Source organism: Poecilia reticulata, linkage group LG4, assembly GCF_000633615.1.
Source record: "Poecilia reticulata strain Guanapo linkage group LG4, Guppy_female_1.0+MT, whole genome shotgun sequence".
Classification (NCBI taxonomy): domain Eukaryota; kingdom Metazoa; phylum Chordata; class Actinopteri; order Cyprinodontiformes; family Poeciliidae; genus Poecilia; species Poecilia reticulata.
In genome coordinates, this window is record NC_024334.1 from 1,310,959 (window position 1) to 1,338,506 (window position 27,548).

The following is a 27,548-nucleotide window of genomic DNA, read 5'->3' on the forward strand; positions in this document are numbered from 1 at the left end:
GCAAAAAACGTCCATCTGAAATAAAAAAATATATATATACTTTATGGCAGAGGTATAGTCTTTCATGGAAAAATCCAACTTTTGATCAAACCTTTAATTCGGATATTTTTTCATAGTAGAAGGATTGTTAGTCATTTCTCTTGGTTTCTGTTTAACCATTTCTGTGGGGATATTTTTTTGCTATATACTCCACAGATTTGGTTGTTTTTAATTTTTTATTCATGTGTTTATGACGTCATGCTTTCTTATTTTTTCAGAACCACAGGACAGGTCTAACTGCTGTGGTTGTTGGGTTTTGGGTTCCATGATTAGAACCCAAAACCTTCTTGGTGCAAGGCGACAGAGCTACCAAGTGCAACACTAACACTTCACTCTAAAAATGTTTTCCACTAGTATTCGATTTACAGAAAACATTTGAATGATTCTCCTTTAGAGAAAAGATCCACTGAGTGAGTTAAGCTAACCACACCATGTGTGTCTAATCCTGCTATTCAAAATGTGCTTTCTATCCATCTCATTACCTTGCATTCATCCTGAATCAGATGTGGTTCAAGTAATGTGTTAGATGTATGTTTATTCCAACCAATAAACCGGGGTTTGGAGTCTTCTCTTTGCATGGATGCGGAGGAGCTGAATTTGTCTTTGGTTTTGTAGGATTGATCACCCAGACAGTGAAATGTGATGCTTTGGCTTGCTTCAGAACTCAATAAATGGAGAAACTTCATTTGGACTTTCCCAATGTCAAACTCCAGCTATAAGAAAGGAATAGAAAGTATGACTGTAGTATCATAAGCACAAAGATAATGGTAAGAGATCTCTTCAACCAAAATTTATTTAGTCTAATTTCTAATGCTCAAGTATTGACATGTTTAGTGTTTTACTTCTCCACTGATACCTTATTGGAGGCCACTGGGTGTAAACAAGTCTGTCCACCTCCAGTAAAGTTGCAGAAGACCTTGAAGGCATCAGAAGTGCAGCCAAGGTTTGGATCAATCCAAAACCAATCTGAAATAAAATGGAGAAAATGTTCAATTACACAGAGATGCAACWCTCACATCCATCAAATTTTGAGTCATCTGAATATCCAAGATTATGGATCCTGGAAACATGTCAAGAAGGAAGGACTTTGTGTTCCTCACCCAATCTTTAAGGCTAACTACAGCCACCCCACCTAATTGCAGGTAAAGATTGGAACCTAGACAAATTTATCAAGGTTCTTTTTTCCATCACAAAAAGTCCACATCAGTGCAGACAAGGCCCCAGCTAAAGCTAGAACTACTGATCAAACCTGAAATCTGTGTGTAGTGATGGACTCGCGTCTGGGCCTTCAAACACATAAAGTCAGTTACAAAGTCAGCCTTCTATCAGCTGAAAATAAATTCCACGATTAAAGCAATAATGTCCCACAAAGATCTTGAGAAATTCATCCACATGTTTATCTTTAGTTGAACTAATTACTTTACAGTGTCTCCACAGGTCTGCCTAAAAAAATCAATTAGGCAGCTGCAGCTGAGCCAGGATGCGGCTGTTCACGTTCTCACTAAAACGTGAAAGATAGAGAACATCACCTCAGTTCTGAAGTCCTCCCACTGGCTCCCTGTAGCTCAGAGAATATATTTTAAAATAGTTMTATTAGTTTATCCTTAAGGCCTGTTGTTAACCCAGACCAGTCAAGACTTCTAGTCCAAGTCTACTCTGCTTCCTCAGAATCAGATCTAAACATGGAGAAGCAGCCTTCAGTTTTCATTCACCACTAATCTGGAACAAACTTCCAGAAAACTGCCAAAATGCTGAAACACTGAGTTTGACTAAAAACACATTTGCTTAGATAGCAGTCCATCTTACTCGGGTGTATCGTATAATCTGGCTAATCTCTCCAACATGTGACTCAGAGAACTTACCATCTTTGTGTTGTAAGTGYTGACAGTCCAGCAGGTCTTTACAGACACGAGCCGGATTTTCCTTTGTGCCAAGAGGTTTTTTGATGCTCTCAATCACTCCGCTCAGGTAGCGCAGGGTCTTCAGTATCTCTACGTTCTGGTCTGGCAGGTTCATTTCAATGTTCTGAAAGATCTGGTTATGCAAGGGAAACAGAGGAGTCAAACTACAGAGTAATGAGGATTTAAAACCTCTATTACAATTATCCTTTAAAACAGCACCCTTATTTATTTGTATTAGGTGAACTTCAACCGAATTTTAGGTTTTACACCATGATCACAAAAACTAAAATATATCCCTCTGAAAATAAGGTATCTATAAGCTTCCATTTTTGAATATAATGATTAAAACAAATTATCCTTCAATGATATTATGACATAGAGAGAACAGGCTTTATGTGCTTTACCTCTGTCCTGATGGCAGCGTTGGTGTCAGACTGCCTGTGGAGAGCTGAGTCATCATAAATGTATCTCTGTAGATTGAGAACCAACATGATTAGACACATTCAAACCATAACAGTCACTATCTATTGTAATCCTACAGAAAAACTGTAGAAGGCCTGTATCTATAAAGTCTCACATTATTAATTTTAGCAGAATTAACAATAATCTTTTATAAACACTACAGATGATATTTGATTAAAGAAGAATCTGATAAAGTGGAAGTAAAACTGGAAGTAAAGATAATAGAAGTTGATAAATGATTCACTTTGCCAAGTGCTACAAGACAACATTTTCTGAAATTCATTATTTGTTGGTTAGTCGTTTTTGAAAAGACTCTAGAAAAAAGAAAAACATTTTAACAGGACATGGGAATGTTATAAAGTTGTTGCCTCTCCATATGTTACACATTTTGTTTTGCATTTAGAATTTCATTCTATCAAACTAAACTCTGTGTAAACATGATTCCTGGCACAAAACACTTACTGTGGGTCCGGGGGGGCCCGGTGGTCCCTGAAGAGGAAAAAAAGATTAAGACTGCATGAGTTATTGGCAAAACAAATGGTCCCAATCAGATCAGTCTCTAAGAGATTCTCTGTGAAGTAGCACTACTGGTAGATTTTACAGCTTTATCCCAAAACACAAAATACTTAAAAATATGATTTTTAGTATTAAAATTTTTTAATGCATGTCAGTCCAGCTTTTAAAATACCGTATTTTCCACACTATAAGGTGCACCTTTATATATGAAGGCTTTTTTCATATATAAGGCGCCATTATAAGGCGCATAGAATAGATACTTCAGTTTGGGTTGCCATACTCTATTATTACACATCTACATTTGTAAAGAAGTGGTCCCTGAGTACTTTATATAGTAGCAGTCGTTGTTTCACTCACGGTGTTGGTGTTGCGATATTTTGCCCAACTGCTTTCTGGGTAACACAGACCAACCGACACGCTGCCGCCACAGTCGCTGTCTCTCTTCCTCAATATTGGTCCATATATAAGGCGCACTGTCAGTTTTTGAGGAAATTTAAGGTTTTTAGGTGCGCCTTATAGTGCGGAAAATACGGTAATTTAAATGCAACATGTTCTGTACAGTGTTTGTTTGATGGACATGTGATACTGAAGTTAAGACTCACCTGTGGTCCTGGAGTTCCATGTGGTCCTTGAGGCCCCTGAAAGAGTACCATGAAGTGTAAAGAATTTACATTCACTCATGATTATTATCAATGGTACATTAATTTTATTCTTTCATTGTGTTTTCATAGACAATACCTAATTTCAAAACAAGACCGTCAGCAGTTCCCAAAACAAAAAAAAAAACCTCGTCAAAGCGCAGGCAGGGTCAGTGAGACCACACACAGTGTAAAATAATCGTTTGGTCCAAATGATTCCATTTCTTAATTGTTTTGGTATTTTTACTATACCAGTTTAGTACCAGGTGTTTGGGATCATTTCACAGTTGGAATAAATTGGTGTCCAAGCTTGAATCACCTGGAACATTCACTTCCAATGAGTGGAAATTGGTCAGAATGTTCAGGAACAACAAATGAACTGTTCATTAACCAGAAGATGTCAATGTCACTGTTCTTCATGCACATGTAAAATCTCCAGAGGTCTAAAATGAGAAGCCAAATGCTTTGTAAAAAACAAGAGACTCTTAGGCTTGATGCATGATTTTTGAAGTAAGAGCTATATTTCTGACAAGTCATGTACAGTATAGTTATACCACTGAAGCTTTCTTCTACGTCTCTTCACAACTGAATACTATTTTTGCTATCTACTCCTTCATCTTACAAAACAACAATATATTTTGAATAGCACAAACTACACAAACTTAAGATACTCACCATTTCACCATTGCTTCCTTTTGGACCCTTTGGGCCCTAAAGCAGGTTAAAAAAGAACAACCTGTCACTTTAACATCAAGCACATTGCAATAAGTTGATTGCAAGTTCAAACCTACAGGATTTCCTAGTGGACCAATCATTCCTTCAGGGCCCACAGGTCCAGCAAATCCCTGAAAGGTGAAATAAATTTGTACATCAACCCAAAATGCAATGGAATTACAAACCAATATTTTTATAATTAGCCTTCATTTAAAAAATCATTTGCATGTATTTTGTGTGTATTTACGTCCCAAAAATTATCCTTTTCTTTTGTACTACAAGCACTTTGAAAGGTGGTATACAAATAAAATTTGATTGATTAATAATACCAATGCAAGTAATATAAGAGTAGATATTCGGTTACACTAGGTCTCATATCAAAAGGAAAATTAAATGTAAAAACCTAATTTTAACCAGGGCACCAAAATGGAAATGACACTGATCTTTTAAAAATGCACTGAAGACAACCTTTTATTATTAAACATAGATATTATGTGTCAAATGTGAGAAAATCAACATTTAGAGTTTATTTGAACTTACCAAAGAACCTACAGGCCCTTTAGGGCCTGGGATGCCTCTCAGTCCCAAGTCACCATTTGGGCCCTGTGTCCAGGCAAACATAAACAACAATGTCATCAATATTATGTTTTGCTTCATTAGAATTGCACAACTTAAATGTTTCTTACTTTTGGCCCAGGAAAGCCTTGTAAACCAACCATTCCCAAATCTCCAGACTCTCCCTGCAGACACAAAGATATCAGTGACCCCAAAAAGCCATATGAAAAAATAAGAACATGCATAGTGCTTATGATTTTATGTTATGCTTCGAAGCATTCTAAGGCAATGCATTCAATATCCCATACAAAATGGCCTTTGTGTCTATTTTGGAAAAACTTGAACAGATATTGGTTTTGTGTCTGGATCTACTGTAGCCCCAACAACCCTCCACATAACTTACAAGAAACACACACACACGCGCGCGCACACACAGGAGGAATGTCTGCATCCTTTTCTGTGTCTCTGTGTCTCTGTGTCTGCTTCTCAGGTGTTTCTAGTGGCATGTTTGTACAGCCAGTCTTTCACATCCTTTGGAGAGCTCCTTTTTCAAACCAGCGTCTTTGGCTGGGAAACTGCATTCACTGAGAAGTGTAAAGGAATCTGACCCAGGGGTAAAAATCCCCCCCTCTGCTTTAGAAATGTCAGTGGAGATAATGAGTAGAAAGAGGGGAGATGGGGGGACTGAGTTCTGTTCCCTTTCTCTCATTCTCTCTCTGTTTGTTACATAAGTAAAGTGGAGCACCTCTTTTTCTCAGGACACTGGAGCACGCTGCTCTTACATAACTTTTCAGATGGAATGTTTCCATTTCAATTCTCGCCCCAGTAATTTGTTGCTCTATCCAGGCTGGAAAAGCATCAGGCACAGATATTTTGACTAAATACATATCAGTTACATATAGCCTGAAGTTATATTTGGAGAGAAGTTTAGGAAAGAAGCCAGTTTATAATCCTGCTCAACAAGAACATTCCTAGGATGGTATCAGTTATCCAGATTAATGTGGTACGGTTGGTGGATTATGTCGTTATGTTTTTATTCAGATAAGTTTTCATGCGTCCTTTATTTTTTGTGAGATTCTGCTTGGTTTTAGTTTGTGTTGTGTGTTTTTCTGTCCATCCATCCATCCATTTTCTTTACACCCTTGTCCCTCAGTGGGGTCAGGAGGTGCTGGTGCCCATSTCCAGCTAACGTTCCGGGCGAGAGGCGGGGTCACCCTGGACAGGTCGCTAGTCTGTCGCAGGGCAACACAGAGAACGTTTTTCTGTCTTGTAGCTCAAATAACTTTATTTTATAATCATTTTCCATCTGCTTCGTGCAAAGATTCCTTTTCATATTTAATATGATTGAACCTTTTCTGTCCCATTTGGTTCCAGCTCCCCAGAGACACTGCGCTTCATGCTTTCATCTTTCAGTATATTGCTATTCTTATTAACCATTTGTTTGCGTCCTAGAGTTTATCTACTATTTAGACATTTTCTATTTTTTCTTTTTGTCTTCTGTAGAATTCTTGCGATGTAAATTTTATTTTGTCGCATCATAAATTGAAGCGTAACCCCCATTTAATTCGCAATTATCTTTTGAATCTTTAGGCGGCAATGCATATTCTTGATATTTGAATAACAATTAGAGAAATTTAAATACACATCAGGGAAAAAGGTGATAAAATATGCAAATTGGATGAAGATAAAAATCAACCAAAAGGTAGATTTTCATGTTAAAGTTTCTAAACTGCACATCATCTAAACTGCACATTTGGTGTTCTGCATACAGCTTTGGGTCTCATCTACATGGAGTTTCCACTCACTGGTTGTCCTTTAGGTCCTGGATCACCTTTCTTGCCTTGGTCACCTGTCGACCCCTCTACGCCTTTGGATCCAGGAGCTCCCCTGTCTCCAAGCAGGCCGAATTCCCCCTAAATTATTATAAAGTGTAATTTACTCACAAATTTATAAAAAAAAAACATTAATTTAGTGTAAAACACCAACTTCAGTTAATTGAGCTTTTTTCTATTTTTTCCTTCCGTCTTAGTTCTTCTCACCTTCTGACCAGGTGGTCCGCTCTCTCCAGGTGCTCCAGGACGTCCAATTTCTCCCCTGGGACCTGGACGCCCAGCAGGGCCCTCTGAGCCCAACGAGCCTCGCTGACCCTTCAGGTGAACAAGAAGTGTAATCAAGAAAATGCTAGTTGCGTCTGGCAACTTGAAGAACAACATCTGAATAAAAGGTAAGAATCGTGGTTGGAAAAACGTTTTGAAATCAGTAACATTTGCTCCTTGTTGATTATCACCAACTTTCAGTAGAAGATATTTTTCCACACAACCTCTCTTTAGGCAAAAGCTTTAGTATTTTGGAATCAGCAGCAATTTGGTCTGTCTATAAATAAATATAGGCAGAAATATATTTAAAACACGGCGAGTGATAATTCTTAAATGTGGGGGGAAAATTATACCTGGGAGAAACTATTGGTTATTTAGAATGTTTTCTTTTCATGATATTTGACAATAAGAACAAACGTTAAAGAAGATCATTGTTGTGATCAGGTGCAACAACATAAGCAGTTATCAGAAATTTGCCACTTAATTTTAAGAAACTGTAAACTAATAAAATAGCAAGTTAATGTTAAATATGTGAAAAACAAAAAAGTATGAACCCAAAAATAAGTTCCACCCATTTTTCGACAAGAATCTTTCTTCTTCTGCTTCACAACTAGATGCAACAAAGAAGGTAGCAAAACAACAGCAAGAAAATGTCCTGATGCAGGGGGTTTTGTTAGCTATGAGAGAAAACACCAAAGTTGTGTGATTTTCTGATTAGACTGTTTCTTAAGTTCTAAGGGTGCCACACAAACTCTACCAGCAGTCAATGAGCTACTGTCTAATTCTGCTTTGCCATAAAAGCTAGTAAAGCTTAATGAATACCAAGTATTTTCCCTTTCTTTCAAACATTTTATAACAGTAACAGTTGTTCCTTTGTAGTGTCTGGTGGTTTTCTGCTCCATTTGCTGCGTGGTGAAGCAAAATGGAACAACTCATTAGAAAACACACAGAGTTCGCTGTCATCCCAGATATGGCTTCTATTCTTCAGTCTCTTTTAGACGAGTTGACAAGTTGAGAACCAGACGGAAATTGCAGAGCTGTCATGAAACCCAAAAAAGAGTTAAAGGGTTTTTTTTGCAATCCTTCAACTTCTTGAGATTTAATGAGGATGGAGCAGCAACTCTCTCACACATATGCATGGCCGTACAGGCGCTTTGGAAAATGTTGTGGAGAACTAAGATGATTGATTTACTGTTGGATGGAGAGTTGGGCAAAATCCCACACTAAGGAAAATTCCCACAGTTCCGGCAGTGGCCATTAAAACACATGTGAACATGCAAAACCCTCTTGAGTATAGAGGCTATGGGCATTAAGGGCTGTTTTGAAATCAATGCATATCTGGTTTTGAATACACACTGGGTCATTAAAAATCTGGGAACTGCTCAGCAGAGGCTCCTACGTGGCCTGGGTGATAATTTTACAATGTTGTTGTGGAGCTTGGCAAGTCAGTCTCATATTACTTCAACTTAAATTACATGTCATAACATTTTTAACATCCTCTTCACTAGACTACGCAATGTTTTTGCACATTAAAACTATTCCTAGGTTCGGCCATCTGCGTTCCTTTGGCTGAGGTTTATGGCAACACATTGGTAAATTTAGAAAATACAATAAAACACCAACAAAATTACACTGATTGGATAGTTTATGTGAAGAAATGACACATTCCTGTGCAAAATAAACAGCTCAAAATGCAATATCTGCATCACTGTGTGAGATAAACTACAATTAGAGCAAGAGATTCCTGAATTAGTCACACTGGATTTTTATACGATGTTGTGTAAATGAAATTCACACAAGGGAACCTGACTTTCCAAGCCTGTCTAAAATTCTCCAGTTTGGCTGCTGACATGTTTAAATAAACCCACAGTGCTACAGTCAGGTGAGACCAATAAAATCAAACAAGCCAAGCAAAGCCGAGTTCATTTAGGAAGCACTTTAGAAACGACACTGACCAAAGTGCTGAACAAAGAATGATTGAAATAAATGAAAGTAATGTTATGATTTAAAAAAAAAAATTAAATGATTAAAGGTAAAAGTGGCAAAAATAAAATACCACAAACAATTAATGAAAATAAAACTGAAATAAATATAAACTGATTAAGATATGAATGTCAAAGATTAGTAAAATAAATCATTTTAAGTGAATATAGACAACTAACATGGTGCCAGTATGTGGATTTTCATACCGATCACCTGATCTTCCAGAGGAGAACATAGATTTGTTTCAATTTGAAATTAAGCTTTAATGGCACAGGCAGAAAAGGAATTGTAGTTTTTGTGAATATTGATCTAAGTAGGTTAATAGTTTATTTTCCAACTATAATAAAACCAATACTGAAAGTTCTTTAAAAAATTTGCTTTTTAAATACTTAATTTCATGCTGGCTAACATTTGCTGACACATTAAAGGCAAAGATCTCAAGGTTTTCAACTCTGTTTGGATGTGAGATCCAAGTTTTTCCAACTCTTTTCAGTGTTTTTTCCACATTGTTGTTTATTACTGACCATTCAAAAAATCCTTAGCCTTTCCTTTTCTGAAACATGGCTAAAAACGTACCGCTTCTAAAGTACCAAAGTTCAAATTTTGCATAAACAGAGCTGCAGTCTTGTAAGATTGTAAAACCACCAGATTGGTCAGAAGTCATCTCCAACCTCTGTATACTCTAAATTTGTCCGTAGTATTTGTGTATTCTGAAGGCTAAACCCTCATTGTACCTCAGAAAGCTTTAATCACAACCAAACAGCCAGAATCTTCTGCAGTGCAATGCAGCTGTTACCTGTCGCCCTGGTTTTCCTGGCAGACCTTGTAAGCCAGTCAGTCCTGGAAGACCATCTGGTCCTGGATAACCTTTCAGTCCCGTGAGTCCAGGTAAACCAGTTGGACCCTGGAGAATGACAACATCTCTCATTTAAAAATTCTAATTCAAAAATACTTTATTGATCCCAAAAGGAGATTAAATTATGGTAATATTCAGGCTGAACATTGACATTGATGATCCCAAATGCAGTCTTGTTAAAGCACCTGGTGTCAACAGTTTTTTATATCCTCCTACACTGGGACACATAATCGTGTCTGGAGTCTTGAGATTAAATTAACATAAATTAACATTAAAAAGTGATGTTTTTGTTGTATGAAGACTTCAAAGTTAAATTTGAAAACCTAAAATTAAATTTTAGGTTTTGCTCTAAAGTGAATGGGACTAGGTATCATTATTTTATCATTTGATTAAAAAGCTTCATTAGTTAACATTGTGAAGCTTGAAAGCTTGGTTTTTTTCCTCTACATAAGTATTACAATGGAAATATTTCTCCCTCAAGCCACAGTCTCTTCAGAAGCCATGCTTCTTTCGATCGCTGCTCAGTGCAGAGTAAAATAACATAGTATGTGTCTTTTCAGCTGGCAAAATTGTTTTTTTTTATTAAAAAATATATGAAATTTACACAGCAGTAAAAAAAATGTTGCAGTAGTTTCTGTCTAAGCCAGACAATCACTCACTTCAGCACCAGGGGCTCCATTCAGACCCCTCACTCCCTTCTTTCCAGCTGAGCCCTAAAATGTGAAAAACATGAAATGTAAGGCACAAATAAAAGTCAATGTAGAGGACAAGACTTTCAAGCAACTCAAGTCGTGCAGTGTTTGTATATTTCAACTATTCAGTCAGGAAAACATGGAATAAACATCTGGAAACAAGTCATTGTGACAAGTAGATTTTTTTCAAATCGTAAAATAATAATAAAAAAATGTATACTAAAAAATTACACAGCAATATCACACTTTCATATCCAGAAAGACAAATGCATAAAAAAAGCTATTTATAGCTTCAGAGCATACAAACATGGTATGGTTTACCAAAGCTTTTAATTTGAAACAGGCATAAACAGGAAACCAGAAAAAGTCTCCAGTGTTTTCATGTCAGACCAAATGATGAACGTTTCTAACAGAAGGCAGCAGATGTTGCTTTTTGTGTACCTCACAAAAAGAGACTGAACCAAAGCCAAGCAGAGAAAACAACAGGTAAATAAGTGGCGACGACAAACTGTATTTACCTAGTTGCTTGTCTGATATCATTGTGTAACTTAGAGCATCTCTCCGAATTGAGAGCCTGGACACTTTATGATTTTGTTTTCAAGTTGTTTTTAAGTTACATATGTTACATTTTAAATGTGCAGGTAAAACACGTGCAGTGACTCACAGGAGGCCCTATTTCTCCTTTAACTCCTCCTTCTCCAGGCTGGCCAGGTAGGCCCTTCACCATGCAACAAAATAAACACATACAGCCAATAAAAATTATTATCCTTATCAAAGTTGTGTTAATGCAATGTTTTAAAGTCTGTTGACTCACCGGTGGGCCGGGTGGTCCAATTCTGCCACGAGGTCCAATCACACCAACATGACCCTGGAACATTGATATTTGAGACGCTTTTCTGATCACCTTTAAATACTCAAACTAGATATTCATTTTTCTGGAGGGAAGGAATGTTGCTGCATGTTTAATGGCCTCTGCCACAATGTCACTAGAGTAAACATTACTGTATAATTGCTATTTATTTTTTATATAATAACACATTAAGGCAACTGTGGTCACATGTTTAATGACTTTAGTAAATTTTAGTACAACAATGTGAAAAGATATTTATATGTCAACTTTCCACTAAAAATGTTACTGCAAATCATTTCTAAAGAAAATAATACATTATTTCTCAATATATATTTGTTGTATGTTATATATATGGATTTGCTTAGTTAGATTAATCTTAATCTTATTATATTTATGAGATCACATGAAAGCAGCACAAAGAAAGAAAGAATCAGTGTTTGAAATCAGTGAACACAGTTTCTCACTTTAGTTACAGGTTACATATAAATGTCTAAACCTCTCAAAGAAAACAAAGAAAAACGAGCATTTGCTATAGTCTTGCCATGTACTATAACACATCACATTGTTTTTGTGGTTTTACCAACCTTGTATCCTTCATCTCCTGGCTCCCCGCGCTCCCCACGCTCTCCTGCAGGCCCCTGAGTAGACAATCATGCAGCTACATGAAAACATGTGCAATACATTGGCTTGATTCTCCTTGGCTGCAATCCTACTTGAACATAGTTACTTGTCAGTCCAACATACAGAACTTGTTCAGCTTCGTCAAAGAAGCGACTCCCACTTTAATGATCATACTCTGCACTGTAAATCCTAAAAATAAGGTTGTCACTTATTGATTGCAGAGTGAGGTTGTTATAGTCTTATTTTTTGTGATGAAAATGGGTCATTTTATAATATGTCACATAATTCCCTTTTTGTGCATACACGAAATTATTTTGGATTATTTTTGCCACAACCAACAGTAGATCTCAGTTTAACATCTAATGCAAAGGAAATAAATGCAATGCAAGGAAAATAAAAAGAGAACAATGCAGCTTTCCTAAACTATAAGTGTTTTTATGAAAGATAAAAACATTTTTTTTTCTATATGGCAGAGTGAAGATTGCATAAAAGCAGAGTTTGAAGGAAAGCAAGACCTACTGGTTCACCTAAGGGCCCTGGTGGTCCTGGAGTCTTATTGTCCTCGCCTGGATAACCCTGGGATGCATCACAGTCACAGTCACAATTTATGAAAAAACTCAAGTCAATACATTTTCACCCTTAAACACGTTTAAATTCTTTGGAAGCATTTTAATTTGGATCGCTAATTTAGATCGTATTACCTTTTCACCTTTGGGTCCTGGTGGTCCAATGGGCCCAGGTTTGCCAGGGTGTCCCTATGAAAGACACAAGTTGTCTTAGTTATACATAATAAACATAAATATGTTCTCTAATTTGCAGACTGGTGTTCTCAACTCAAAAATATCCTTATGACTCTGATCATGTAGTATTATAGTATTAAACACATGAAAAACTCACTGGATATCCTGACAGTCCTGGTTGCCCCTCAAGCCCCATGACTCCTGGTTGACCCTGAGAAAAAAAATAATAAAGTAACTACATGAAGCTTTTGTTTTATTCTACTTAAACATTATAGTGACTCTCACTTATTTAGCGTTCAACTCATATTCGCTGATATTGTTTCCATCTACAGTAGTTTTAGTTTGATTTTAAGGCAATCCAAGGCAAAAAGAAAAGCAGAATAAATGGGAACTAACAGGAAGGCCTCGAGTTCCCCGGGCCCCTTTCAGCCCTGCTTCGCCCGGTTGGCCGATGTCCCCTCGAGAGCCAATCTCACCAGCAAGACCTGGAGGCCCCCTCTCTCCCTGCAAAGATCCAAAAGATCAGTGGATGGTTACTGTTTTGTTTTTTTTTAAACGAGAACAAGCATTCAATGGGAGAGAAAAAACATGTGAATATAAAACAGTAAAATCAAGTAAGAGACTCAAAAATTGGACTCTGAAAAAAGGCAGAAGAAGGACAAAATATCAGTTTCTGAGGATGGAAACTGGTGGAGACATTACCCAAAAGTCCTGCTGTAGGGTGAAAGACTACTGAAGCACAAATCTACAACCCGCTCTATAGATTCGTATTTCTTAGGGTAACAATAAGACACATGTTTGAAACGTATTTTAAATGTGGAAGATCCTAACCTTCTTTCCGTGGCGTCCTCTGTTCCCTGGGGGGCCAAGTTTTCCTTCTGGGCCCTATCAGAACAACATGACATAAAACATGTTTTTATGCTTAGTGGCACAACTGACTGGACTGCTGAATGCCAACCCCTGGCTTAACTGCCTGAGAGAATTTTATAATTTAACCACTTCCTTTTGTGAAGGAAATCGGAAGGATTTGTTTTAGAAAACAACCAAAAAGTTAATCAAAGATGTAATCTGGTTGCATTCACTGAAAACAGTTGCATCTGTGGTATTATTATCATGACTGCTGTTCTTTTTGACTCTATATAAACCACATCGCATCTCCTATTGCTTTATAAAGACCTTGATGCTTTTTTTTTTACACACCACTGTTAAAATACTACATCTTTGTGATGGAACAAATGAAACCATCCATCCGTTAAATCTATCTGCTGATCCAGAGTCAGGAGAGTCCTGATGCTCGTCTCCAGTGCCGACAAAAGTCACCCTAAAGCTGGGATTCAAACCCAGAACCTTACGCGAAATCCCTGTTTCCCAGGTATTCCTGCTGGCCCTTGGGGCCCTGGATCTCCTTCATTTCCTTTGCATTAGATGTTAAACTGAGATCTACTGTTGGTTGTGGCAAAAATAATCCAAAATAATTTCATGTATGCACAAAAAGGGAAGGCAACAGTGCCACTGCCCAGCTTCATCTGCCATGAATAACTATGAGCATGATTTCTATGTAATTTTAAAATCTGACAGTACATTTTGGAAGGTAAAAAAATAACTTACGCGAAATCCCTGTTTCCCAGGTATTCCTGCTGGCCCTTGGGGCCCTGGATCTCCTTCAAGTCCTTTGTCCCCAGGCTCCCCCAAAGGGCCACGCTCTCCAAGGTCACCCTGAAAGATTCAGAGAAAGAGTGAAACTCATACCATAGGGTGTATGAGGTGATGAGTAAGATTCATGTTGTTCATGCAGAAATCCCATTTTTTCCAAACTCAACTTTCCAGAATACTTTGTTGTGTTTAGCCTATTTTTGGATGGAGGGGTGGATGCCTTTGGAAGTTCAAACATTTATTCATATTTTCTTTTTCCAAACTTAATCAAACAAAAAGCTACAGAAACAACTGAATATTCATTTTGTTCATTTCAGAAACACACAACCATGCACACACACACTCACACCTAGGGACAATTTGGAGAGGCCATGTTTTTGGACTGTGGGAGGAAACCGGAGTACCTGGAGAAAACCCACGCATGCACAGGGAGAACATGCAAAGTCCATGCAGAAAGACCGGGGCCGGGAATCGAACCCAGAACCTTCTTGCTGCAAGGCAACAGCTCTACCAACTGCGCCACTGTGCAGCCCCAGACTTTAATCTAAACTCTCAAATTTATTGAAAACAGGTTAAATAGTCTTTAAAAAAGGTTTTCCGTTCTTACCTTGGCTCCATCTTTACCCTGAGGGCCATCTTCCCCTGGGGGGCCAGGCGGACCCTGTGAGTGAATTACAGTTTGAAACAAAAACGTTTTTTTCTTGAAGAGATCTACCGGCTAAATCAGAGACGATGCAAGAAAAATAAAAAAGACTACTTACAGAAGCATGTTTTCTACTAAATATGTATTTCAGAGGAACAATTAAGATAGTAAACGTCTCAACTTAACAGTGAATGTGAACAGTACCAAAGCTGTCTTTGGAAGAACTGATGAGTGCAAACGTCTGGTTTATAATAGACCAATACTGTCATTTCTAACTAAAGCTTCAGTGACTTTAGATAAATTGTGTCATAAAAGAGGGTAAAACATCTTCACTTTCTGTGGCACTTTGACATATCATGTCCACAGAGTCTCAGCACAGCGTTTTGAACATCACAGCACTTGAACTTTATTTATGTGCACTGTAAAAACTTCACTTAAGATGTTCAGTCCATTAGTGAGTCAGCAATGAGACATTCACCGCACAATCTGCACAAGGACGTCTCTGTGGTGAACGACTGCAGCTGTCTGGGACACGAGGAAAGAAAGCACTCAGTGCCTCAGTGAGCCAGGAGCAGATTTTATGTAATGTGGTCAAAGTCATGAACTCTTGATCTTAGATTGTTGTAGATCCTAAGACTTGTTTAGATGTAAACAATGTTAAAGGTTTACACTCTGCTAGTGGCCTTTGTTCAACAGCAGCTTGAAAGGTGGAAGAGCAGAGAGAGAAAAGGAAGACTAGGATAGAATTAAGATTTTATAATATATGCTTTAACTAGGACACCTGTACTTGAATGACTTCTGATTGTTACCTCAGTATAATTTGTGCTTTCTTTTAATTTATTGTTTTACTGCACATATAATTTTGCTTGGCACAAATAAAGACAGATAAAGAACTGAATTCATGTAATAAACAATTACAAATTACAAAATAAACAATTAAAGCTGCAGTATATTGAGCTCCTCTATCTTCTCGGCAGAAATACACCGCTCAGTCAGAAGCAACCAATCAGAGCCAGGAGGAGGGTCTTAGTGCTGTCAATCATTCTCATGTTCATCCATTCCCCTTGATCTCTGCTACATAGYTCACCATGAATGCTAATGCTAGTTAGCATGGCCACCAGTGTCAGTGGATAAATAATTTTAGTGGAACATTAAGTCAGTTTTCCACCATTAGTACATTGAGCAGCGTTGATTTCCTGGCTCTGATTAGTTGTTTTTGGCAGCTGTGCATTTTTGCAGAAGGCAATAGTAGCTCAATGAGCAGGTGGAGAAGCTCCATCTTCTCACAGATTATCTGTCTCATACTGTCAAGACATGGAGACAGTTTTATCAAATACAGAAAAGAAAATTCTAAATGTATATATTTGTAAAAGTTACCCACTGCCACTTTAATGCAGTGGTGTCCAAAGTCAGTCCTCAAGAGCAGGTGTCCTGCATGTTTTAGCTCCTTCCCTGGTTCCACACACCTGGATCAAATAATGGCTTGTTAGCTGGCCTCTGCAGCACACCGACATGCTGAGAAGGTAGTTGGAGCATTTTAATCAGCTGTGTTGGAAATTGGCAGAACATCGGACCCTGAGGACTAGAGCTGGACACCAGCGCTTTACTGTAGTGTTTCTCAATTCGGGCCACTCCGAGCTGCATATTTTAAACGTATCTCTGTTCCAGAACAGCTGATTCGAATAATTGCCTGGTCTCCTCTGCATGCCATCAAGTGCTGCAGAAGCCTGTGAATCACTTTACTCAAGACAGGTGTGTGGCAGAAGAAAAAACACTGCAGAGCCTTTGGTGAAAACACATCAAAAGAAAACAGGACTAAAGTATCAGAGCACAGTTACAGTCAGATGTTTACACCCATCACAGGCATCAACTATGGGTTTTTAGGAAAGTATTTGAGTTGGATGTAATGACTACAGAACATACAACAGCAATGGTTGTGTGTTCTGGGGCAGGTGACAGCGCTGTTGCCGGGCAGAATACGGGATCTGGGTCTGAATCCCAGCCCGGGGTCTTTCTACACAGAGTTTCTCCATGGGCACTATGGCTTCCACCCACAGTCCAGAAACATGGCTATGACGTTAAATGGTGTCTGGTCATTTTACGTTTAAACCTTTCAGAGGTTTGAATAGTTCTGAGGTTAAATGTTACATCAATAAAAAAGCAGACAGTCATCAACACACTCCATTAGCAGGTTAAGCCATAAAAGGTCATTGTTTTAGAAGTTAGTTATTGGGAATTTGCTATATGAATTAATAATAATAACAATAGAGAGCTGAGTGGAAGAAAAAGTGTCATGAGCGAGAATTGTGAAGCAAAGACCTTTGAAGGCTTTTATAAGGTGTGGAGAGCAACTTCAACAGTCCAGTCACACACATGTATCCAAAACAGCTGTAGAGATTTATGCTGCATGGTACATTTTATTTTAATGAAAAAAAGTACCTTTTCAGTAGTGTAATTTATTGGTATGTACCCGTGACAGCATGAATTATAAAGCATCCACATAAAATGTTATATTATCCATACATTTTCTTTACACCCTTGTCCCTCAGTGGGGTCGGGAGGGTTGCTGGTGCCCATCTCCAGCTAATGTTCCGGGCGAGAGGCGGGGTCACCTTGGACAGGTCGCCAGTCTGTCGCAGGGCAACACAGAGACACACAGGACACACAACCATGCACACACACACACACACTCACTCACTCACTCCTAGGGACAATTTGGAGAGGCCAATTAACCTGACAGCCATGTTTTTGGACTGTGGGAGGAAACCGGAGTACCCAGAGAAAACCCACCATGCACAGGGAGAACATGCAAACTCCATGCAGAAAGACCACGGGCCGGGAATCGAACCCAGAACCTTCTTGCTGCAAGGCAACAACTCTACCAACTGCACCACTGTGCAGCCATTATATTATCTATTCGGTATTTTTTATAAAATCTTAAAGCTTTGCTATAACTCCAAATCACTCCACCGTGGAAAAACAACAGTCCTAAGAAAATACTTTTCTATGTCACGATAACATATGGATAACATATGATGAACTGAAGGGACTGAAGCTTTATAGTCAGCATCTATTGTCAACCTTGTCTAACATTTTTGATTAGCATCACAAGATAATGAAAAAGATGTTAACAGACATTGTTTATGAAATTAGAAATAGAAAGTTGTTTTTTTTGCTGGCAGGCGGTGAAGTCTCCCCCTGCTGGATTTGAGAAACAACACCAGAGTAAGGCTATTCCTTACTGGTGTAAAAAAAAAAAAATGCATGTGTATGAACATTTCATACACCGAATATTAAGCATGATCAGAAGGGAAAACATCAAATGCATCATTTTTAATCACTCACTCTGATTCCCTCCTGTCCCTGCTCCCCTTCAGGTCCTGGAAGTCCAACATCCCCCTACAGTAAACGCAAGAGACGACACATGACCGTCTGCTCATCAAACACTGAATAGAAATGTGTCAGCGTTGATAACATTCATGGTCATTAAAAAGCCTAATAATCTTTTTAAACTTTCAACAGTGTTTCCTGGAACAAACGGAAGTTTACACATTTCTGATTGCAGCTTTTACAGTTTTAAAAGATGTAAAAATGTTTCGATGTTTTGCTAACCTTTAACCCTGGCTCTCCGATTGCACCTGGTCCTCCCTCTACACCTGGAACACCCTGAAAGAAATACCCAAGAAGAGGAAGGAAGTGCACAAAAATGTAACAGTGCTGATTTTAAAGTCAATGTCAAGTAAAAGACAAACAATTTTTCATAAAAAGCTATGTTTAAGTACTTCAGGTCCCTGCTCTCCATTGGATCCAGGCTCCCCAGTTGGTCCTTTAGGTCCCTAAGAACAACCAATAAAACAATGGTCACCATAAAACAACAACCAATAAAAAAATGCTCATTTTATACTTCATGAATAAGTGATGATAAAGGAACACAACATGAAATAATAAGAAGTTATCTGAGAAAAGCAGCTTGAGTTCTGAGAATTCCTTGGATAAAGATGCTGAACATCGTCCAAAAACAAGATAAGACTCATTACATTACCAGAGCCTCCAGCTTTTCTGAATGCTCCCATCTTAAAACATGCCTTTGTCTGATTGTTTGACATGCTTTATACCCCTGAGCATTTGGTGAGTTTCCAGGTAATTCAAGAACATTGAAGATGGATCCAATAAAGTCTGGGAGCACCCAGGTGTGAAGAAGCGGGGAAGCGACATAAAGAAACATTTATCAAACCACTAATCTTCCTCATAAACAGTTTAGTTTTTAGTAATGATGTTCATCAGAGGTTCTTGAGTGTTTATTAAATACTTCCAACCCAGCCAACCTCCACTTTAAAAAGCCTTTCAAGCCGTCATCATTTTGTGTATTTTGTCATTATGTATCACAGATGAGCTTCTTGGTTGGTGTGTCGTTTGATTACAGTTTCCCAAAACAATGGCGTTCCTGCCACAGATGAGGATACTTACTGGTTCCCCTTGAGGGCCCCTCTCACCAGTGTTCCCTGGAATACCGGACTTTCCCTGGAAACAAACACAGTCGTGTCGACACATTCTTTCACTCAAGAAAACAAACAAAAGAAAATAACAACTCTCTTTGACCATTGCTATGGAGAGGGTAATTCACGACTGGACAGACGATCCGGTACTGTCTCATAATGTTTATTTGTTGAACCCAATCAACACATTGTCAGATTGACCCTGTAACCCAATGGCACTGGTGTAAACTGGGGCTCACTGAGTTATGTGTAATTAAGTGTTTTTGAGGTGAGAGTTAAGGGGTTAAACAAAGATTTTAGAATTTGAAAAAAAAGTAGTGATACCATAGTGCTGCTAAAAATACAGGAAAAGTTAGTTTCTTTCATTACTATTACTCCAATGGGTCATCAATGAGGAATAAATGAAAGGATGGTTAAATCCTCTACAGAAAAGAAGTGAGAAATGTTGAGAAACTGGAACAAAACAGTTCCAGTTTGGTTTTTCAGCCATTTTGATCAAATGTTTTCCAGAATAGTACAAGTACATTGGGAGGATGAGTGTGAAATTTTGTGTTTTGCTGCTAAGGACACAAAGTTATAACTTTTACCATGTAGTGAGTAAACAAACAGCACAGTGAAATATGCAGTCACACAATGTTCCATTTTTTTTTAATGTTTAAGCTGATACTGACTTTGTATCAGTTACACATGTTGCATAGTGTACATTGTGTGTTAGAACTGCAGAGCTCAAATATGTTTGATCGTGTTAAGCCTGGTTTATCTGTTGACCAAACCATGCCTTCCTGCACATTTCAAACAAAAGGCTGATCGTCTTAATAAGATATTAGTGGTTTTGATACATCCTTAGGAATGATTTTTAAAAAAAAAGGTATTTCACATGTCCACTTGTTATATAAAATCAACATTAAGTTCTACACATCCTAAAAAAGCATGTAGAGTAAGTGGCAGACAGTTTAATACTGCCCTGATTGGATGAATGCCTCTTCATTCAGCTCTTCACCTTAAATCTTTAAACCTGCCCTTCATGTTCCTGAAAAACCGTGTATTTTACCAACATGTATACTAAATAAACATTAAATACTGTTTATGGAATCAGAAAAAAGAGAGAGATGCAAATCTACAGTTGTGATCTTACAGTAATTGAGAAGCAGTACATAAAGAGACACATCAGAGTTCAATGAATTTGGTTTAATGCAATTACATCATCAACACTCATATGTAAACGGGGAGGCGGCTTTTGTCGTTTTTCAGTTCTACATCTAATTTCTGGATGAGATCAAAAACAACAAGGAGCTTGATGCAAAGTCCCAGCGCAAACATTAGCGTGACAGGTGGACGGAGCCTGGTGCTGCAAGGTTGGAGACCTTGTCCTGTCAGGCGACGGGGCCTGGATGATACCCGAGTTAAACGGACGGCGGAGTCCGGCGACGACAGGCGCTTAGATCCCGTAACAAAGTATGTTTTTATCTTTTTATTTTTTTCAAAATCTCTTTCTCTTTCTTACTGTTTATTCAATGTCACATGCTGTTTTTATTTTTTATTTAATTATGTAAAGCACCTTGAAATGCCTTGCTGCTGAAATGTGCTATACTAATAAAATTTGATTGATTGATTGATTGATTGATTGATTGATTGATTGATTGATTGATTGATTGATTGATTGATTGATTGATTGATTGATTGGAAGGCCTGAATCGGGTCACTTTTAGTTTAACATTTAATCATTTGATTTTTACATTAACATTGCTGTGTAACGGGAGCATTTCTATTCTTCAATGCAAACTTTTTACATTCTTCTTCTTCTATTCATAGAGCTAACGTGGCAGGATGATGTTAAGGACATTTTTATCCATCTTGGCTCATTCGTGCATTCCTCTTTTTTTTTAAAGATGTAGCAAGGTGTTGATTTGGCTGCAACATAAAGTCTGTCATTAGTAATGATGCTTCCTTCTCATTCCTCAAGCTCTCTTTTGACAGGATATAATCCATGGAACAAAGAACTTCACACCTGGGCACGAAACTGCTGGCTGCATGAAATGTTTAATCAGCTAAGCTTGTGGAAATTCCTGTGTATGTGAATGGCTGAATGGCTGTATTTAATAAAATGACTCAAGTAATTCTAATATAATCCTAAAACATTAATGTCAATTACTTTGCATATCACATAATTACTTTCCAATTTGAAATGTATAATTTTTGCTTATTGGGAGAAACTCTAAAAACCTCCTTAATTGTTTCAATCATTTCAACATAATTTGCATTCTTAGGATTGAAGTTCTATTAGCAAAACAAAAGTAAAATAGAGAGTGGATTATACACTGAAATGCAGGAGAGAGGAGGTGTTGGGAATAAATTTGGACATGTAGAGAAACAAGAGTCCTTATGGAAATGCAGACACTTTTTTGGATAAAAGCTAAAACCACTGAAAAGTGCTGTCACTTAAAGTTGCCTTTACCGCTAACATTTAAACACATGTGAGGTAATCAGATTCTCTCAGAGCTCAAGTTTTGAAGGAGACGCTATCAGACACAAGATGGCGCCATAACTCCACAGTAAAACGAGCAAAAGCTTCTAGTCTCCAACCCACATGATACAAAAGCTTGTCAGAGTGGCGTTGCTTACGATTATGTACAGGCTGCAGATATTTCTCATTTTATACTGGGCAGCCACTGTAAATCTGCAGCTACTCTAAAAATGACATGCTCGGATAATAGTTTTGCAATCTAATCTCAAATATTAATCGCACATTGGTTTGAGCATTTTGAGAGATGCTTGAATGTGCTGTATGTGTGGTTGTAAGGACATTTGGCCAAAAACAGAAGAGTAAACAACCTTTGAAGCTGTAAAAGTAATTACCAGATTGAAAAAGTACAGGAATGAATGTGTCACTGTAGATAAAAGCAACAGAAACATTAACTATGCAGCTGATAGTTACTCCATGGAATAAATAAAAAATAAGCTATAAATTGTACTGCTGATGTATTTTAGTATAATCGCTTGGAGAGTGCATATGACTCCGTTTCTGGTTTTCTGTTTGATCTTAGTTTGCTTTCTTCTCCCATCTGTGGAAAACTGGCTCTTTTATCATTTTTACCTCCTTCAAAACCTTACAAGAAATATAATCCATAAACTGCTCAAGTGGAAAAATACGTTTTAGAACATAAAAACACTCAAAGCTGAAACAGAAGTCTCCCAAATCCGTGTCTCTGCATCTTCTCCCCAATAACACTTTGTTGAAAACACAAAAAAGGACATAAGTCCCAGTCTAAATCAAAAAGAAAACATACACGGATATTTAAACAAGTTGCAAAAGTTGTTCAGTTTGCCCATGCAGGCTGGGTTTGATTTGCTCAGCATTTTGGGATTAAAAGGCATCGTAAAGTGGCCCATGTTCCTTGTTAATAATGAGACAATGACTATTGTATGGAGGAAAGCAGTCACAGTGGACTTAAACTACTGCTATTAATTGACACAAAGGCAAAATCATAACCAATGAACAGCCTTGCTCATAAAAACACCATGCCAGTGAATGTTTACAAGCAATCATCTTCAATGTAATATTTCTTTTGCAGTTTAGTGATAAATAATAATTGTGGGTCTGATAATACAACAAGCATCTTCAATAAGTTTTAACAGTCAAATATATGTATGAAGGCTGTAATCAACTAATATTTGGTTAGTTGACCAAGTTAGTGTTGCATTGTTTGATTTGTAAGACCATTGGAGTCTTTGAAACAATAAGCTTTTCTATGAATCAGCAAACATCTTTCACTATATCTTATATCTTGTTTTAAGTAGTGTCCATCAGTTGTTTTATAAGTTTGGACTCTGGGCCAAATCAGAACGTTATTTATTCCAGAAGCACCTTTGATGTGTGTTGGAGATCAATGTCCGGTTGAGGCACAGAAATCTACCAATATATTAATGATGTTGTGCAGAAAACCAGCTGGGAAACAGATTCCTATCACGACTTTTCTTGACAGTTATTGCCTCATTGTTTGGTTTGAAAGCTTCATTTAGTCTCCTTGAAAAATACTTCTTGCTGCTGTGGCCAAAACAGCTCCATCTTTGTCTTGTCCAACCAGAAAGCCTTTCTTCAACGGTATTTGGCTTGTCCATTTGACAGGCTGCAAATACGAGTGTTGACTGAAGATGTCCTATTTGGAGGAAGGAGTTTTCATTGGTTGGCGCCCTCTCAGTCCATGCTGATGTTAAACTCTTCACAGTAAAAAGTGAAACTGTTGCTGTGGAAGTTTCCAGTCTATGAGCTCCTTGAGCCTTGGCTGTTCTGGAGTTGTTCCTAAACATCCCAACTAAATGTCCTTTGATCAGAGAAAAAAGTTTGGGCCAGATGAGTGTAACTCTGACACAGCTGGGTGTTCCAGCCAGAGCCATGATCCCAACACACTGAAGAGTTGCTTTCGGAATTACAGAGCAGGATAAGATTATGCTTTAGGAATGGCTCTGACCTTAATTATAAAAATTTGTGGATTGCAGTTAAAAGCAAGTCTGGCAGGTGTTTAGAGCTGCGCTCCTCATGGTGGCAGCATCCTGGAATAACCCGATTACTTTAGCTCTAAATTGTTCTTTTTATAGACTTTCAGTCATAATTCTTTGGGTTGAGGCATTGGGGGGTTTTCTTTGGATGCTTTGCAGCTTGAAGGATTTTTGTTCTTACTTTTCTGACTTATAAACTGTGGCAACAAGGTTTTGCCTTCAGAACCGAGAGTCACTGTTAAGCATCTCAAAAGCTCAAAAATACCCAAACTGACATCCAAAATCCAGACGAAATAAAAGAGAAGAACCAACCAAAGAGCAGAGACAGGATGAGTAAGTTTACACAGTCCCTTCCATAAACTGATCAGCTTTCTAATCGGATTTAAAGAAGAGCAGCAAAAGCAAATGAGGTGGATCAGCAGTGTGAGCCAGTATCTGCTTATTGTGAAATATTATCTCTGCTGTCTAGATAATAAGCTGTTATTTATATACAAAGCAAAGCAGACCAATTTTAGGATAGAATTAAAAGCCTACAGGTAAGGCAAGGGAGAAGATCTGTTTCCATCTGTCAGCAGGCTCAGAAGCAGAACCAAATCCTCTTTAATGAAAAACTTCCTCCTGGATGACAAGACTGGAGCAAACTCTTAAATTATGGTAAATTGGGATTTGCAGGTTGGAAGAAAAAAGGAGGCAGATGGACTTTATGAGCGTGTTATTTCACTGTAGCCATAGTGACGGGGGATGTGTAGGTGGTGATTAAATCTGTGAAAGAACAAGATTTTACTTACGGGTTTTCCAGGAGGACCTCTTTCTCCGGGAACGCCAGCTTTGCCCTTTGAAGAGACAAAATCAGTTAAAAACAGTTTAAATCAGGTCAGGGCTGATCACATCAACACCACAAAACCATTACCAAGACATTCGGTTTAAATCTGGGACGGTGACGCATTTGCAAGCATGAAAACAAGGATGAAGAAATTACATAGGTATATGTAGGTATTCCTCTGAACTGAACAATCCTCTTACTCTTTGGTATATTTATTTAAACATATCTAGAAAAAATACTTACTATTAATCCTGGTTCTCCTTTTGGTCCAGCTTCCCCCTTTTCACCCTGGAAACAAAGAAATATTATTGAGTTTTTCTTTTTTTTTTTCCTTAAACAGTTATAAATACATATTAATGTGCTGAAAATCAGGAAATAAATCTGAAAGTAAGAATTCCAAAGATAAGATGGTTATGAATGCTGCCCATTTATTGCTACATGTTTTTTCCTTTTCCACATATACTCTTCGTTTATAAGAATATGGACGTTGTTTACCTTGGTGCCCTCAGGTCCTGGTTCTCCTGTTGCACCATCTGGACCTCGGGGTCCCTGCATAACACCAACATGAGGTTTACTCAAAGAGTATGATACATGACTTTGCAAAGGGAAGCATTGATAAGTGAACAATATACAGCTCTATCATTTCTTGGATGTATTATTCTGGACTATGCTTCATTATTATATTGCCAGTGGCTTTCAAACTGTATATGCGCAATGTCATAAAAAAACGCTAAACCTTAAATCTAAGCCTTAGCATCTTGTTTTCTGCTATAGTCTGAAATTTCTCACATGTCCTACAAATATTTCTCAAAATATCTCAGTCTCAGCCTTACTTCCATGTTTTGTATGATGTCAATATAAAAAGCTAGCAAGTGATATAAAATAACTATCCTTAAAATTACAGGATAGATAAATCAGACTAAACATTTCCTGTTTGAGGTTAAGGTGTGTCAAACAAAAAAATTATTTCTATTTACTAGATGCTAGAAAAGTTGGAGAGAGAATTCTATGTTAATATTCCTCAAATTCAGGAGTTTAAAAATACACCTGCGCATAAATGACATGGATATAATGATAAATGATGAGTGAATTCCCAGCAGAAGTTGGTTTTGATATAGTGTATATAATAAGAGTTGGAGAAGTAAAGAAATTCAGCAATTTCCATGCTGCTGGGATGAAAATTTACAGTTTTTCAACATACAAACCCCACAAAACCTATTTTGAATGACATTTGGGAACAGAGAAGTTATGAGTATCAGTGTAAAACAAGGTTAAAAAATGTATTTTATCCCATTCCTTAGATTTAAGATCCTTTCTGTGAGATGATAAAGAAAGTCCTGAGGTTGGACAAGTTCTCCATCTAATAAATATTTCTTATTATGGTAAATCAAATGTGAAACCAGGAACCAGGATAATGTGTAAGCAGTTGACTGCAGCTCTGGTTCTCCATGTTTTCCATGCAGGCATGAATCTACTCAGCTGAGTAACTTCCTCAGGATGTAACCAGATTCATCACAGGCTGTAATCAGCCATTTATGTGATTCAGGTGTGTTGAGTTCAGGGAAAATCTCATTCATCTGGGAAGCTGGCTCTTGAGGACAAACGATAAAAAGCAGGTTTTTGTGTGAGCTAAGAATCCTACTTAAATATTTAGCTTTTGATGGAAAAAAAAATAGATACACATCTAATACCTACAGTTATCATTTCTGCAGTAGCTCAAATTGTTCTTTGCATTTTCTTTTTATCTTATTTTTTCTGAGTTAAGTGAAATGAACAAGTACAAATCTGTGAAGTAAAATAAAAACTATTTGTCACAGAAACTGTTTTGTATGTTAAGATTTCAAATACAACTGAAGCAGATTTACAAGTTAAATCCAACGTCACACATGACAAACTTTTTACTGGGTGGTCAGGAATTATGTATAATGTTACCTTACACATCGCCTTACTACCTCAGAAGTCTAAAATGAAAAAATAAAACACACTCAGGGATAAATTATCTCTCCGTCTTGCTCTTCAGGGTCATTTTTCTCCTAGCCAAAATACATTCATCAGAAGTTATAATTTTTTCCTCCAGTGTAACTTTCAAGCCTGAAAAAAATGGAACTGTATGTGCTTTAGTTTTATTATGGAAATAAAGCTATAAACTCAGCTGCAATATATAAAGAATTGGTTCTGCAATAAATTGAAGACATTTTCTTGTAAACGTAACATGGTCCTACCCTTCTCCCTTTCGGCCCCCCGATTCCTGGACTGCCCCTCTGTCCCTGAGGACCCTGTAAATCAAAACAACACATTTAAAAAAAAAAAAATACTGACAAAAAAAATGACCAATAGTTTTCAAAAATAAAAAAAGAAACATTTCTGAAATATTTTAAAATTAAGTACAAAGAATGACATTTTAATTCATTAAAAAGTCTGATTTGATGATTTTCATTGCATTTGTTATTCATTTTTTATTTATCCAGTCATTATAAATAGAATAGAATTATCCTTTATTGTTCCACACTTAGGTTCTGGGTTCAATTCCCGGCTCCGGTCTTTCTGCATGGAGTTTGCATGTTCTCCCTGTGCATGCGTGGGTTTTCTCCGGGTACTCCGGTTTCCTCCCACAATCCAAAAACATGACTGTGAGGTTAATTGGTCTGTCTAAATTGCCCCTAGGTGTGAGTGTGTGTGTGTGCATGGTTGTGTGTCCTGTGTGTCTCTGTGTTGCCCTGCGACAGACTGGCGACCTGTCCAGGGTGACCCCGCCCCTCGCCCGGAACGTTAG

General features: G+C 37.7%; 1 protein-coding gene across 2 annotated transcripts in view; it reads right to left on the reverse strand.

Annotated features, from left to right (window-relative positions):
* The window catches only part of col24a1 (collagen type XXIV alpha 1 chain), a 47,822-nt gene that overhangs the window by 1,474 nt on the left and 18,800 nt on the right, over positions 1 to 27,548 (reverse strand). For both annotated transcript variants that reach the window (XM_017304552.1, XM_017304551.1), the window contains exons 16-47: positions 26,998 to 27,051; positions 25,271 to 25,324; positions 25,019 to 25,063; positions 24,741 to 24,785; positions 19,427 to 19,480; positions 18,742 to 18,795; positions 18,572 to 18,625; positions 18,305 to 18,358; positions 14,924 to 14,977; positions 14,272 to 14,379; positions 13,495 to 13,548; positions 13,060 to 13,167; positions 12,821 to 12,874; positions 12,625 to 12,678; positions 12,443 to 12,499; positions 11,887 to 11,940; positions 11,267 to 11,320; positions 11,117 to 11,170; positions 10,420 to 10,473; positions 9,701 to 9,808; positions 6,865 to 6,972; positions 6,631 to 6,738; positions 4,957 to 5,010; positions 4,811 to 4,873; positions 4,348 to 4,401; positions 4,232 to 4,267; positions 3,521 to 3,556; positions 2,865 to 2,891; positions 2,345 to 2,410; positions 1,902 to 2,073; positions 896 to 1,005; positions 522 to 752 (exon numbers count right to left, since the gene is read on the reverse strand). In XM_017304552.1, coding sequence (XP_017160041.1) covers positions 522 to 752; positions 896 to 1,005; positions 1,902 to 2,073; positions 2,345 to 2,410; positions 2,865 to 2,891; positions 3,521 to 3,556; positions 4,232 to 4,267; positions 4,348 to 4,401; positions 4,811 to 4,873; positions 4,957 to 5,010; positions 6,631 to 6,738; positions 6,865 to 6,972; positions 9,701 to 9,808; positions 10,420 to 10,473; positions 11,117 to 11,170; positions 11,267 to 11,320; positions 11,887 to 11,940; positions 12,443 to 12,499; positions 12,625 to 12,678; positions 12,821 to 12,874; positions 13,060 to 13,167; positions 13,495 to 13,548; positions 14,272 to 14,379; positions 14,924 to 14,977; positions 18,305 to 18,358; positions 18,572 to 18,625; positions 18,742 to 18,795; positions 19,427 to 19,480; positions 24,741 to 24,785; positions 25,019 to 25,063; positions 25,271 to 25,324; positions 26,998 to 27,051 — 2,292 coding nt within the window. The remainder of the gene's footprint in view (positions 1 to 521; positions 753 to 895; positions 1,006 to 1,901; positions 2,074 to 2,344; positions 2,411 to 2,864; positions 2,892 to 3,520; positions 3,557 to 4,231; positions 4,268 to 4,347; positions 4,402 to 4,810; positions 4,874 to 4,956; positions 5,011 to 6,630; positions 6,739 to 6,864; positions 6,973 to 9,700; positions 9,809 to 10,419; positions 10,474 to 11,116; positions 11,171 to 11,266; positions 11,321 to 11,886; positions 11,941 to 12,442; positions 12,500 to 12,624; positions 12,679 to 12,820; positions 12,875 to 13,059; positions 13,168 to 13,494; positions 13,549 to 14,271; positions 14,380 to 14,923; positions 14,978 to 18,304; positions 18,359 to 18,571; positions 18,626 to 18,741; positions 18,796 to 19,426; positions 19,481 to 24,740; positions 24,786 to 25,018; positions 25,064 to 25,270; positions 25,325 to 26,997; positions 27,052 to 27,548) is intronic.